At 47.1% G+C, this 14149-nt stretch overlaps 2 protein-coding genes across 2 annotated transcripts in view; one reads left to right on the forward strand and one right to left on the reverse strand.

Moving 5' to 3' along the window:
* aven (apoptosis, caspase activation inhibitor) overlaps positions 1-7043 on the reverse strand; it is a 52365-nt gene extending 45322 nt beyond the window's left edge. The window contains exons 1-2 of the mRNA XM_036976481.1: positions 6723-7043; positions 4428-4602 (exon numbers count right to left, since the gene is read on the reverse strand). Of these exons, the coding sequence (XP_036832376.1) occupies positions 4428-4602; positions 6723-7043 (496 nt within the window). The remainder of the gene's footprint in view (positions 1-4427; positions 4603-6722) is intronic.
* A 302-nt stretch (positions 7044-7345) lies between these two features.
* LOC110522580 (muscarinic acetylcholine receptor M5-like) lies at positions 7346-10687 on the forward strand. The gene has a single exon (XM_036976225.1). The coding sequence runs from the start codon at positions 7435-7437 to the stop codon at positions 9067-9069; it is 1635 nt and encodes a 544-aa protein (XP_036832120.1). The 5' UTR covers positions 7346-7434; the 3' UTR covers positions 9070-10687.
* Positions 10688-14149: the final 3462 nt, after the last annotated feature.

The raw sequence follows: 14149 nt of genomic DNA on the forward strand, positions 1-14149 counted from the left end.
ATAAGCTTTGTGTACGCATGGAACATTTCTGGGATCTTTTATTTCAGCTCATGAAACAAGGGACCAACACTTTACATGTTGTGTTTTATATTGTTGTTCAGTGTATTAATATAAGTGTTAACTCTACTTATGATCCCGTGTTAATATCACTGGTTAAATCCACTTCAATCAGTGTAGATTGGGGATGAGTCAGGTTAAAGAAGGCATTTTAAGACATGGATTGTGTATGAGTGCCATTCAGAATGTGAATGGGGAAGACAACATATTTAAGTGCCTTTGAACGGGGTAGGGTAGTAGGTGCCAGGCACATCGGTTTGAGTGTGTCAAGAACTGCAACGCTGCTGGGTTTTGCACACTCAACAGTTTCCTGTATGTATCAAGAATGGTGCACCACCCAAAGGATATCCAGCCAACTTGACACAACTGTGGGAAGCATTGGAATTAACATGGGCCAACATCCCTGTGGAACGCTGTCGACACCTTGTAGAGTTGTTCTGAGGTACAAAAGGGGGAGATCCTAATGTTTTGCTCACTCAGGGTATAATCTACATACTGAACATAGTAAAAAGATAGGGTGTAAAAGATAGGGTGTAAACAGGCTATTATGAGAGTTGAAGGAATGTGATCTGCTCTGTCCCAAACAGTGTGTCCTGTTCTCCAGACCATACACGAGAGAATAATTCAACACAGCAGTTAGGCTACAGCATGACAAACAACTTGCACTGCTACAGGGGAGAGAGAGAGAGAGAGAGAGAAGAGAGGAGAGGAGAGGAGAAAAAAACAGGGGAGGTGGCTCCTTCTGTGCCCAGAAAAACACCTCTTAAACACATTTCTGTCCACGTTCAATTAAGAGTCCTCTGGAGAGCAGTGGACTGGTCCTCTCTCCTTCACCTAGACTAATCTGGTAGTGGCCTGGTCCTCTCTCCTTCACCTAGACTAATCTGGTAGTGGACTGGTCCTCTCTCTCTCTCCTTTACCTAGACTAATCTGGTAGTGGACTGGTCCTCTCCCTCTCCTTTACCTAGACTAATCTGGTAGTGGACTGGTCCTCTCTCTCTCCTTTACCTAGACTAATCTGGTAGTGGACTGGTCCTCTCTCCTTCACCTAGACTAATCTGGTAGTGGACTGGTCCTCTCTCTCTCGTTTACCTAGACTAATCTGGTAGTGGACTGGTCCTCTCTCTCTCCTTTACCTAGACTAATCTGGTAGTGGACTGGTCCTCTCTCCTTTACCTAGACTAATCTGGTAGTGGACTGGTCCTCTCTCTCTCCTTTACCTAGACTAATCTGGTAGTGGCCTGGTCCTCTCTCCTTTACCTAGACTAATCTGGTAGTGGACTGGTCCTCTCTCCTTCACCTAGACTAATCTGGTAGTGGCCTCGTCCTCTCTCCTTTACCTAGACTAATCTGGTAGTGGACTGGTCCTCTCCCTCTCCTTTACCTAGACTAATCTGGTAGTGGACTGGTCCTCTCTCTCTCTCCTTTACCTAGACTAATCTGGTAGTGGACTGGTCCTCTCTCTCTCCTTTACCTAGACGAATCTGGTAGTGGCCTGGTCCTCTCTCTCTCTTTTACCTAGACTAATCTGGTAGTGGACTGGTCCTCTCTCCTTCACCTAGACTAATCTGGTAGTGGCCTGGTCCTCTCTCCTTTACCTAGACTAATCTGGTAGTGGACTGGTCCTCTCTCTCTCCTTTACCTAGACTAATCTGGTAGTGGCCTGGTCCTCTCTCTCTCTTTTACCTAGACTAATCTGGTAGTGAACTGGTCCTCTCCCTCTCCTTTACCTAGACTAATCTGGTAGTCAACACATCACCACAGTAACCCTCAGAGAGGAGAGAGGGGACACCAGGTCAACACATCACCACAGTAACCATCAGAGAGGAGAGAGGGGACACCAGGTCAACACATCACCACAGTAACCATCAGAGAGGAGACACCAGGTCAACACATCACCACAGTAACCATCAGAGAGGAGAGAGGGGACACCAGGTCAACACATCACCACAGTAACCATCAGAGAGGAGAGAGGAGCCACCAGGTCAACACATCACCACAGTAACCATCAGAGAGGAGAGAGGGGACACCAGGTCAACACATCACCACAGTAACCATCAGAGAGGAGACACCAGGTCAACACATCACCACAGTAACCATCAGAGAGGGGACACCAGGTCAACACATCACCACAGTAACCATCAGAGAGGAGAGAGGGGACACCAGGTCAACACCTCACCACAGTAACCATCAGAGAGGAGACACCAGGTCAACACATCACCACAGTAACCATCAGAGAGGAGAGAGGGGACACCAGGTCAACACATCACCACAGTAACCATCAGAGAGGAGAGAGAGGACACCAGGTCAACACATCACCACAGTAACCATCAGAGAGGAGAGAGGGGACACCAGGTCAACACATCACCACAGTAACCATCAGAGAGGAGAGAGGGGACACCAGGTCAACACATCACCACAGTAATCATCAGAGAGGGGACACCAGGTCAACACATCACCACAGTAACCATCAGAGAGGAGAGAGGGGACACCAGGTCAACACATCACCACAGTAACCATCAGAGAGGAGACACCAGGTCAACACATCACCACAGTAACCATCAGAGAGGAGAGAGAGGACACCAGGTCAACACATCACCACAGTAACCATCAGAGAGGAGAGAGGGGACACCAGGTCAACACCTCACCACAGTAACCATCAGAGAGGAGAGAGGGGACACCAGGTCAACACCTCACCACAGTAACCATCAGAGAGGGGACACCAGGTCAACACATCACCACAGTAACCATCAGAGAGGAGACACCAGGTCAACACATCACCACAGTAACCATCAGAGAGGAGACACCAGGTCAACACATCACCACAGTAACCATCAGAGAGGAGAGAGGGGACACCAGGTCAACACATCACCACAGTAACCATCAGAGAGGAGAGAGGGGACACCAGGTCAACACCTCACAACAGTAACCATCAGAGGGGGGACACCAGGTCAACACATCACCACAGTAACCATCAGAGAGGAGACACCAGGTCAACACATCACCACAGTAACCATCAGAGAGGAGAGAGGGGACACCAGGTCAACACATCACCACAGTAACCCTCTGACATCTGTTACATAGAGGGAGAAAGAGGGAGGGGGAGGGCAGGGAGAGAAGGGGAGAGTGGCAGAGGGAGGGCAGGGAGAGGGGGGGGGGGGGAGAAGGGGAGAGTGGCAGAGGGAGGGCAGGGAGAGAAGGGGGGGGGGGGGAGAAGGGGAGAGTGGCAGAGGGAGGGCAGGGAGAGAGGGGGGGGAGGGGAGAAGGGGAGAGTGGCAGAGGGAGGGCAGGGAGAGAAGGGGAGAGTGGCAGAGGGAGGGCAGGGAGAGAGGGGGGGAAGGGGAGAAAGGCAGAAAGAGAGAGAGAGGAAAATCTCTGATCGAAAATGTTAAAGGCTGTCCTCTTGGTCCGCAATTCTACAGATTTTGCCACGGGCGGAGACAAATTTGTACTGTTTTATAGCTAGTCTCCTGCAATTCTACAGACTTTGCCACGGGCGGAGACAAATTTGTGCTGTTTTATAGCTAGTCTCCTGCAATTCTACACATCGTTACTCCTCAGAAACAGACGACACAAATAACCCTGATTAATATCGATTATCCTGCGGACTCTGAGGACAGGAACCTCATGAAAATGAGAATAAAACCGTTAAACGAGGGAGAGCTGAGGAAACCAGTGCTACTACATAACTCACCATTCAGAGAGGATACAGGGATTAAAGGGTCATTGAAAAGTGAGACAGGGTGTATTAGGGTTTGGTCTGAGTAGAAAGTGCAAATTATGTCGCTTTAAAAGAGGCACTAAGTTGTTTTAGTCCTTTCTTGAATATGCCAACAGATTATATATACACACTTTTTCAACCCAAAATAAAAGGATACATATTTAATGTTATGCGCCTGCCTTGTGCTACTTCTACTATGTCAGGGAGTTGAATTAGGCTAGAATATCTAGGCTAGAATATCTAGGCTATGCTGTGTCAGTGAAGGACCTCTTCTCTAGATATTCACAGGATTTAGAATTGGAGAACAATGACCAATGTTAAGTATTAGGCCTGCTTCTCATTCGCCAAGCATGAACCTAGTGCCGTCACTGAGGAATATGATATTCCTCTGTCTGCCTTCCCAACACAATGTGTAGCTAAGTGTCTGCCACGTTTATTCTGTTCTGCCTGGGCCACATAAAGACAGACAGAGGCGCGTCTTCTGAAACTGTCACATGTTATAAGACTAACCTAAGTGACAGGCAGACTGACATCAAAGACCAGCAACACAAGCAAGAATATTCTGACTGTCAGTCAGCACAGAGCTGAATATGTTGTCAGAACCACACTGGCCAGGCCATTTCCAGGGAAAACCTCATGTATTCCTTACCTGCTGATTCGAGGAGGACGTGGTAGTCAGTCCCTCTCTGTGTGGGCGTATCATCACTAGGCTCCTCCTTCTCTGACTCCTTGTAACGATCCCAGTTAGACTCCAATTTCCTCTTGGTGAAAACCTCCATCCCCTCATCCTCATCCTCATCCATCCTGTTCCCTTCATCCTGACCCTGCAGTATCAACAGAAGAGTCAGTAGGACAGAGAAAGACACACCAAAGAAATCAAAATGAACGCAACATATGTAAATGATTGACAGGTGCACATCTAAAGTACTTTTGTTGAGTTCTCTCAAGTTTACAGTTGAAGGTCATCTCCAACTTTTTCCATGTGTGAAAATGATGTTGAATGAGGACATTGACATTGATTAAAATGTGTTGATCCCCCCCCCCAAAAAAAATAAATGAACATATTTACATCCCTGCCGAGGTGAGAAGTGGCACTCGGTCACTGGGCATTTGGCATGCGAGGCACTGTGCATAGCAACACCAACAACATTGACCACAACACCAGGCAAACTGCCTGCTTTCCAGGATATCTACAGCACCCGGTGTCACAGGAAGGCCAAGATCATCAAGGACCTCAGCCACCACAGCCAAGGCCTGTTCACCCCACTACCATCTAGATTCTAGAAGGTTAGACAGTACAGGTGCCTCAAAGCTGAGACGGAGAGACTGAAAAACAGATTCTATCTCCAGGCCATCAGACTGTTAAACAGTCACCACTAGCCTCAGTGACTGTTCTAGCCGGCTCCCACCCGGCACTCTACCCTGCACCTTAGAGACTGGTCAGTATGGCCCAAGCAAGTCTCTTCGTCTTTGTTGGTGACACTGTCAGTGATTTATTTAGAATTCAAAGCACATGTCAATGTGGAGTTATACGGAGCCCTCCACACTCTTACAAAATGTGGGCTGCGCTTGGCAATGTGGTACACAGCTCAATCTGTCCTCTGCATGCCTTCGGAGGCTCCGCGGTTGCGTCACACCATCCGTACGGCACCTCCGACCACATTTTCAGATCAAGCCTAAATGGTCCTTAAGCCTATTCTCTGCCATGTTATAGCCCCATACAGGCGGGTATTACTAGAGACGTTGGTTTTGTAATTATTATCCAAGCATGTGCGTTATTCCAGAGGACCATTCACACAGGATACGTTTTTCCCAAACTGCCTCGTGTAATTATACATGTATTTCAAATTGAATTGACTTATGACAGAAGCCTGGGGTACATTGTGCTTGACTGCCAAATGTATAGGTCTCCCACGTAATATTTAAAATGATGAAGTGTGATCCTAATCATTATTTTAGTGATCCATCCATGGTAGACGTCCTTCCTGATAACAACGCTCCACATCCTGCTGATTTCAGCTGCTGAACCGTATTTACACTCAACTGTGTTTACGGATGAGAAAGTGAACTTGCCATTTTCAAAAAGTTTTAGTCAGGATGCTGCTTTGCGATCTATTGCCTAGGACAGGGTTCTCCTAACCTGTTCCTGGAGAGCTACCATCCTGTAGGTTTTCACTCCAACCCTGTTCCTGGAGATATACCACCCTGTAGGTTTTCACTCCAACCCTGTTCCTAGAGAGACACCATCCTGTAGGTTTTCACTCCTACCCTGTTCCTGGAGAGATACCATCATGTAGGTTTTCACTCCAACCCTGTTCCTAGAGAGACACCATCCTGTAGGTTTTCACTCCTACCCTGTTCCTGGAGAGATACCATCCTGTAGGTTTTCACTCCAACCCTGTTCCTGGAGAGCTACCATCCTGTAGGTTTTCACTCCAACCCTGTTCCTGGGAAGCTACCATCCTGTAGGTTTTCACTCCAACCCTGTTCCTAGAGAGACACCATCCTGTAGGTTTTCACTCCAACCCTGTTCCTAGAGAGACACCATCCTGTAGGTTTTCACTCCTACCCTGTTCCTGGAGAGCTACCATCCTGTAGGTTTTCACTCCAACCCTGTTCCTAGAGAGACACCATCCTGTAGGTTTTCACCTACATGATGGGTTGTAGAAATTGTTGCGTTTGTATTTCCTCCGTTGCAAAAATACTGAATCTCTTGACACCCAGAAATGAGAGTCGACAGGCAAGGAGGAATCGATTATTTTGGAGTCGACTCCCCACCACTACTTGAAATTGAAAAACGTTTCGATAGCTAGCTCATTTTTGCTCAAAGACTATCCGGAGATGTTTAACATTTCGGCTAACTAAGTTAGCTAATAAACGGATTATCGTTATTGCAACAACAGTTATTTGAGCGTGCTATACAGAACTTTAATCAGCTCCTCACCCTTCCAAATGGGGTAGGTTGATAGCCACGGCCACGGCCTCGATAATGATCCCTTTTTCCCCTTCCAGTTCCATATCGTCCTCTTCCCCGGGCCCTGTGTTCACCACCCGAGGTCCCGCTATCACTTCCCCCGCCAGCTCCCCCTCCACCCCTCGCTCCAGCTCCCCCTCCACCCCTCGCTCCAGCTCCCCCTCCAGCTCCAGCTCCAGCTCCACCTCCACCTCCCCCTCCCGCTCCCGCTCCAGCTCCAGCTCCAGCTCCACCTCCACCTCCACCTCTCTTCCAGCTAGTTTGACGGCCCCTGTTCGGTCTTCCCTCCATCGGTATCAAATGAACGTTGTACTGTTTAGAGTGTAACGCCAATACAAAGCTATTGGTGTTACATGTAATATCATCCCCCGAAAAAAGGCTACGTTCGACAGGCTGCGTCATTGGTTCCGCCTGACAAATAATGAATAGTTGTATGACTCCAAAATGTAAGGACTCCAAGATATGAAAAACATGAACGACAAATTAATGTTTAAATACTTAAAACCAAACAGAAAACTGATTTTGAAAGATACACTGACATATACAGTAGATAGTGTGTCTTATCCTTGTATTTTCTTTTCTTTCAGGGGAGCCCACAGTAAATAATAATGGAGCCACAAAGACACAATTCCATACCTATCTCCTCACTGTAACATAGCGAGACAGCCACTAAACCAACAAAATGGATGTTGAGGACCTCCAGATCCAAAACTCAACATTTGATGGCAACACATCAGACATTCAGCCTGTCCCACACAACCTATGGGAGGTCATCACCATAGCGACCATATCGGCCATCGTCAGCCTTATAACAGTCGTAGGCAATGTTCTGGTGATGCTGTCGTTCAAGGTCAACAGTCAACTAAAGACAGTCAACAACTACTACCTTCTCAGCTTAGCCTTCGCTGACCTCATAATAGGAGCCCTGTCCATGAACTTATACACCTCATACATCCTAATGGGCTATTGGTCCTTAGGGAACCTAGCCTGTGACCTCTGGTTAGCCCTGGATTATGTGGCCAGCAATGCCTCCGTTATGAACTTGTTAGTCATCAGTTTCGACAGATACTTCTCCATCACAAGGCCGCTGACCTATAGAGCCAAGAGGACGCCGAAGAGAGCGGCTATTATGATTGGCTTAGCGTGGTTGGTGTCGTTTGTCCTCTGGGCGCCGCCTATCCTGTGCTGGCAGTACTTTGCGGGAGAGAGGACGGTCCCGGCAGACCAGTGCCAGATCCAGTTCTTCTCCGAGCCGGTGATCACGTTTGGCACGGCCATCGCAGCGTTCTACATCCCTGTCTCCATCATGACCCTCCTCTACAGTAGGATCTACAAGGAGACAGAGAAACGCACCAAGGACCTGGCTGAGCTGCAGGGTCTTACCACATCTGGTCACCCAGAGACTGTTAATAAACCCCAGAAAACAGTTATGTTACAGTCCTGTTTTGGCTCCAGTAACGACAGGAGGGACAGGAGGAACCAGGCCTCATGGTCCTCGTCCAACCAGAGCAACGTCACCAAGACCACGACCCGGTCGGACGAGCTGGCCTGGGCCCATGCTGACCAGATCACCTCCTTTAACAGCTACACCTCGTCCGAGGAGGAGGAGACTCACCATCCTGTTTCCGCGGCAACCTCTCAGGGGACAATCAAAGGTCAAGTTCAAAGTCAGACAGAGAAAGGACAGACGGCCGCCGATTACGGTGATAACGAAGAAGGCGAGTATTTCCAGACCGCCACTCCACCGCTGAAAAAACTCAGCAAGAAGGGAATCTCTTACAAGTTCAAATTGGTCTCGAAAGATACCAGCAGCCCTCCTCAGAATGACAAAATCACCAACAACACAGACCTCAAAACAGCTCCTCCATGTCCCTCTGAGTCTGACCAGATAGGTCAGAACCACCACCAGAACTCCTCTCCATCATCCCACACCACCACCACCACCCCCAAGCCCATGGACCCCTCCCTGAAGAGCCAGATCACCAAGAGGAAGAGGATGGTCCTCATCAAGGAGAAGAAAGCTGCTCAGACCCTCAGTGCCATCCTCCTGGCCTTCATCCTAACATGGACGCCGTACAACATCATGGTGCTCATCTCCACCTTCTGTTCTGACTGTATCCCTGTGTCTCTCTGGCACCTGGGCTACTGGCTCTGCTATGTCAACAGCACCATCAACCCCATGTGTTACGCGTTGTGTAATAAGACTTTTCAGAAGACCTTTAAGATGCTGTTGATGTGTCAGTGGAGGAAGAAGAGAGGGGAGGATAAGTTGTACTGGTGCGGACAGAACCCGGCCATCAACAGCAAGATGACATGATGTAGTGTGGAATAGAGAATATATACGTATTTGGACATTCAGCAGCAGCAGACCCTTTTATCTAAAATAACTTTTTGTACAGCAGATATGTTTAGCAAATGTGGCCCATATGGCATTAAACCCACAACAACAAAAACAAAATGTGCACTCTGAGGCAGAACTGAGTTTGGGAAAGCGTGATGTACATATTGAATATGCACATTGCTGCACATTGCTGCAACTGCAACTGTACTGTACGGATAGCAATGGAAGTGTGCTAGCTCAAATCACAGTAACTAGTGGTCATAGATATATCTGTGAGGATGAGTAATGCTGTATACTGTTGCACTATCACACACCTCTTCATGTCAAATGTTTCCTATATAAGCTAATGTGCCTTTGTTCGTCAGAAGGTCTGGTGATGAAGACTTGTAATTGTGAATGGATCGGTGTTGACCTTGCTACTGTATTGTGAATGGGTCGGTGTTGACCTTGTTACTGTATTGTGAATGGGATCGGTGTTGACCTTGCTACTGTATTGTGAATGGATCGGTGTTGACCTTGTTACTGTATTGTGAATGGGTCGGTGTTGACCTTGTTACTGTATTGTGAATGGGTCGGTGTTGACCTTGCTACTGTATTGTGAATGGATCGGTGTTGACCTCGTTACTGTATTGTGAATGGATCGGTGTTGACCTTGCTACTGTATTGTGAATGGGATCGGTGTTGACCTTGCTTTTTTGTGAATGGATCGGTGTTGACCTTGCTACTGTATTGTGAATGGATTGGTGTTGACCTTGCTACTGTATTGTGAATGGATCGGTGTTGACCTCGTTACTGTATTGTGAATGGATCGGTGTTGACCTTGCTACTGTATTGTGAATGGGATCGGTGTTGACCTTGCTTTTTTGTGAATGGATCGGTGTTGACCTTGCTACTGTATTGTGAATGGATCGGTGTTGACCTTGCTACTGTATTGTGAATGGATCGGTGTTGACCTCGTTACTGTATTGTGAATGGATCGGTGTTGACCTTGCTACTGTATTGCAAATGGATCGGTGTTGACCTTGCTACTGTATTGTGAATGGATCGGTGTTGACCTTGCTACTGTATTGTGAATGGATCAGTGTTGACCTTGCTACTGTATTGTGTGCTGCTTGTGTACCTTTGATCTGATCAGTGAAATAATCCCAATTGAAAAGTATCATGAGAGATCCTCTGAATGCTCTTTTGTTAACACAACCTTTATATTACAACTGCTTCGGGGATGTGCACCAGACCACCAGGACACCCACCTAGGGGACAGTGATCTGAGTGACTAGGGACACCCACCTAGCGGACAGTGATCCGAGGTGACCAGGGACACCGATCTGACTGAGTGACCATGGACACCCACCTAGGGGACAGTGATCTGGCAGTGACAGTGATTTGAGGTGACCAGGGACACCCACCTAAGGTGACTCATATGGCTTATGGGTCTCTGGGCTACAGTAGCTAACCCATCACGACTGTTCGGTTTCTGGATCACATCAACATGACCTCTCCTGTTAATTACATTACATGAATTACTCTCCTGTTAATTACATTACATGAATTACATTTCAAACACTGCATATGTGCCAGGAGTGTTACAGAGAACAAAGAGACACCCACCTAGAGGACAGCAATCTGACAGTGACTAGGGACACCCACCTAGAGGACAGCAATCTGACGATGACTAGGGACACCCACCTAGAGGACAGCAATCTGACGGTGACTAGGGACACCCACCTAGAAGACAGCAATCTGACAGTCACTAGGGACACCCACCTAGAGGACAGCAATCTGACGGTGACTAGGGACACCCACCTAGAGGACAGCAATCTGACAATGACTAGGGACACCCACCTAGAAGAGAGCAATCTGACAGGGACACCCACCAAGAGGGCAGCAATCTGACGGTGACTAGGGACACCCACCTAGAAGACAGCAATCTGACAGTGACTAGGGACACCCACCTAGAGGACAGCAATCTGATAGTGACTAGGGACACCCACCTAGAAGACAGCAATCTGACAGTGACACCCACCCAGAGGAGAGCAATCTGACAGAGACTAGGGACACCCACCTAGAAGACAGCAATCTGACAGTGACTAGGGACACCCACCTAGAAGACAGCAATCTGACAGGGACACCCACCTAGAAGACAGCAATCTGCCAGGGACACCCACCTAGAGGACAGCAATCTGACGGTGACTAGGGACACCCACCTAGAAGACAGCAATCTGACGGTCACTAGGGACACCCACCTAGAGGACAGCAATCTGACGGTGACTAGGGACACCCACCTAGAGGACAGCAATCTGACGGTCACTAGGGACACCCACCTAGAGAACAGCAATCTGACAGTGACTAGGGACACCCACCTAGAAGACAGCAATCTGACAGGGACACCCACCTAGAGGACAGCAATCTGACGCTGACTAGGGACACCCACCTAGAGGACAGCAATCTGACGGTGACTAGGGACACCCACCTAGAAGACAGCAATCTGACTGAGACACCCACCTAGAGGACAACAATCTGACAGTGACTAGGGACACCCACCTAGAGGACAGCAATCTGACAGTGACACCCACCTAGAGGACAGCAATCTGACAGTGACTAGGGACACCCACCTCGAGGACAACAATCTGACAGTGACTAGGGACACCCACCTAGAGGACAGCAATCTGACAGTGACTAGGGACTCCCACCCAGAGGACAACAATCTGACAGTGACTAGGGACACCCACCTAGAGGACAGCAATCTGACAGTGACTAGGGACACCCACCTAAAGGACAACAATCTGACAGTGACTAGGGACACCCACCTGGAGGACAGTAATCTGACTGAGTGACTCATGGTGAGGTGAGCCTATCTGAGCACTGGTCTAAAGTAGACAGGGAATGAGGGGTCATTTCCGATGACCCCTACACCAATATTGTGTTGAGGAACAGAGCAGGTGGCTCCCCCTTCGCTAAAGCAGTACATTACATAGGGAATAGGGTGTCATTTTGGATACACCGGGATCTCATGTTAGACACGTCTGTCAATAGTCGTTCATCGTAACAGGTGGCCTTACAGCAACCCTGCGTGTAATTTATAATCGACAAGGAGTTTTCATTGAGGCCGTTTAAATCCACAGAGAACACATTTTAATATCTAGTTGAACACTGCTTTTTACCAGTTTTTGTTTGTTTTGTTTATTAAGTCGACCAAGCCGGGAGAAACCCCAGGGATGAAAAATACAACACTCACCAAGGTATGATAACTGAACATTTCACTCAGAAATCTAGCCATCAACAAGTGATCTAGTGTACGAAATATGGATCATACTCCCTCTAGCTCACAGACACCAACACAATGCCTTATACGCAGCCAGAGCAGTGCACGCCTGGGGAGAATTGAGACATAAAACTCACATTGTGCCTCGTTAAACCACTTTGTGTCGGTTAAGCACTGATTGGACTGATAGATAAATTTTCATCAATGCTTATTTAAATCAGAGATGTTCCACATCCCGGTAACAACCTCCAGACTAGAGGTCGACCGATTATGATTTTTCAACGCCGATACCGATTATTGGAGGACCAAAAAGCCGATACCGATTAATCGGCCGATTAATTTATGTTTTTTGTGATAATGACAATTACAACAATACTAAATGAACACTTATTTTAACTTAATATAATAGATCAATAAATTCTATTTAAGCTCAAGTAAATAATGAAACATGTTCAATTTGGTTTAAATAATGCAAAAACAAAGTTTTGGAGAAGAAAGTAAAAGTGCAATATGTGCCATGTAAGAAAGTTAACGTTTCAGTTCCTTGCTCAGAACATGAGAACATATGAAAGCTGGTGGTTCCTTTTAACATGAGTCTTCAATGTTCCCAGGTAAGCAGTATTAGGTTGTAGTTATTATAGGAATTATAGGACTATTTCTCTCTATACCATTTGTATTTCATTAACCTTTGACTACTGGATGTTCTTATAGGCACTTTTGCATTGCCAGTGTAACAGTATAGCTTCCGTCCCTCTCCTCGCTCCTCCCTGGGCTCGAACCAGCAACACAACAACAACAGCCACCATCGAAGCAGCGTTACCCATGCAGAGCAAGGGGAACAACTACTAGAAGGCTCAGAGCGAGTGACGTTTGAAACGCTATTAGTGCGAGCTAACTAGCTAGCCATTTCATTTTGGTTACACCAGCCTAATCTCGGGAGTTTATAGGCTTGAAGTCATAAACAGCGCAATGCTTGACGCACAACAAAGAGCTGCTGGCAAAACGCACAAAAGTGCTGTTTGAATCAATATTTACGCGCCTGCTTCTGCCTACCACCGCTCAGTCAGATACTTAGATACTTGTATGCTCAGTCAGATTATATAATCTTCAAATAATATTTTTGCAGGAATCTCCTTGCGAATGATTTTGCCAAAGATTGTATCACCGCCGGGCTGGGCAAGGACATGCTAGATAATATCTAGTAATATCATCCACTAGTGATTATGATTGATTGTTTTTTTATAAGATAAGTTTAATGCTAGCTAGCAACTTACTGTTAATGCATCTGCGTAACAGGCAGTCTCCTTGTGGAGTGCAACGAGAGAGAGGCAGGTCGTTATTGCAGGTGGACTGTCAGGTTGCAAGACTGGATCCCCCGAGCTGACAAGGTGAAAATCTGACGTTCTGGCCCTGAACAAGGCAGAACCCACCGTTCCTAGGCCGTCATTGAAAATAAGAATGTGTTCTTATCTGAATTGCCTAGTTAAATAAAGGTATAAAAACATTTATTTTATTTATAAATAATAATAATAATAAAAATAAAAATCAGCGCCCAAAAATACCCTAATTAATTGGCCTATTCCTATTAATCGGTCGACCTCTACTCCAGACATTCCAATGAGAGTTCTAGAACATGACTGAGTCAAAGGGAACACACCACAGCGAATGTCTGCCGTGAGCAGTAGATAAACTGCTGTGTGTAGGTGAACGGTGGCGATTCAACACGTAGCCTTTAGGAAATAAAAAGAAAATGGAGAGCCGATGTTCTATGGTCAGATTGGCAGTGTTCAGCGG

This window comes from Oncorhynchus mykiss, chromosome 4 (genome assembly GCF_013265735.2).
Source record: "Oncorhynchus mykiss isolate Arlee chromosome 4, USDA_OmykA_1.1, whole genome shotgun sequence".
Classification (NCBI taxonomy): Eukaryota; Metazoa; Chordata; class Actinopteri; order Salmoniformes; family Salmonidae; genus Oncorhynchus; species Oncorhynchus mykiss.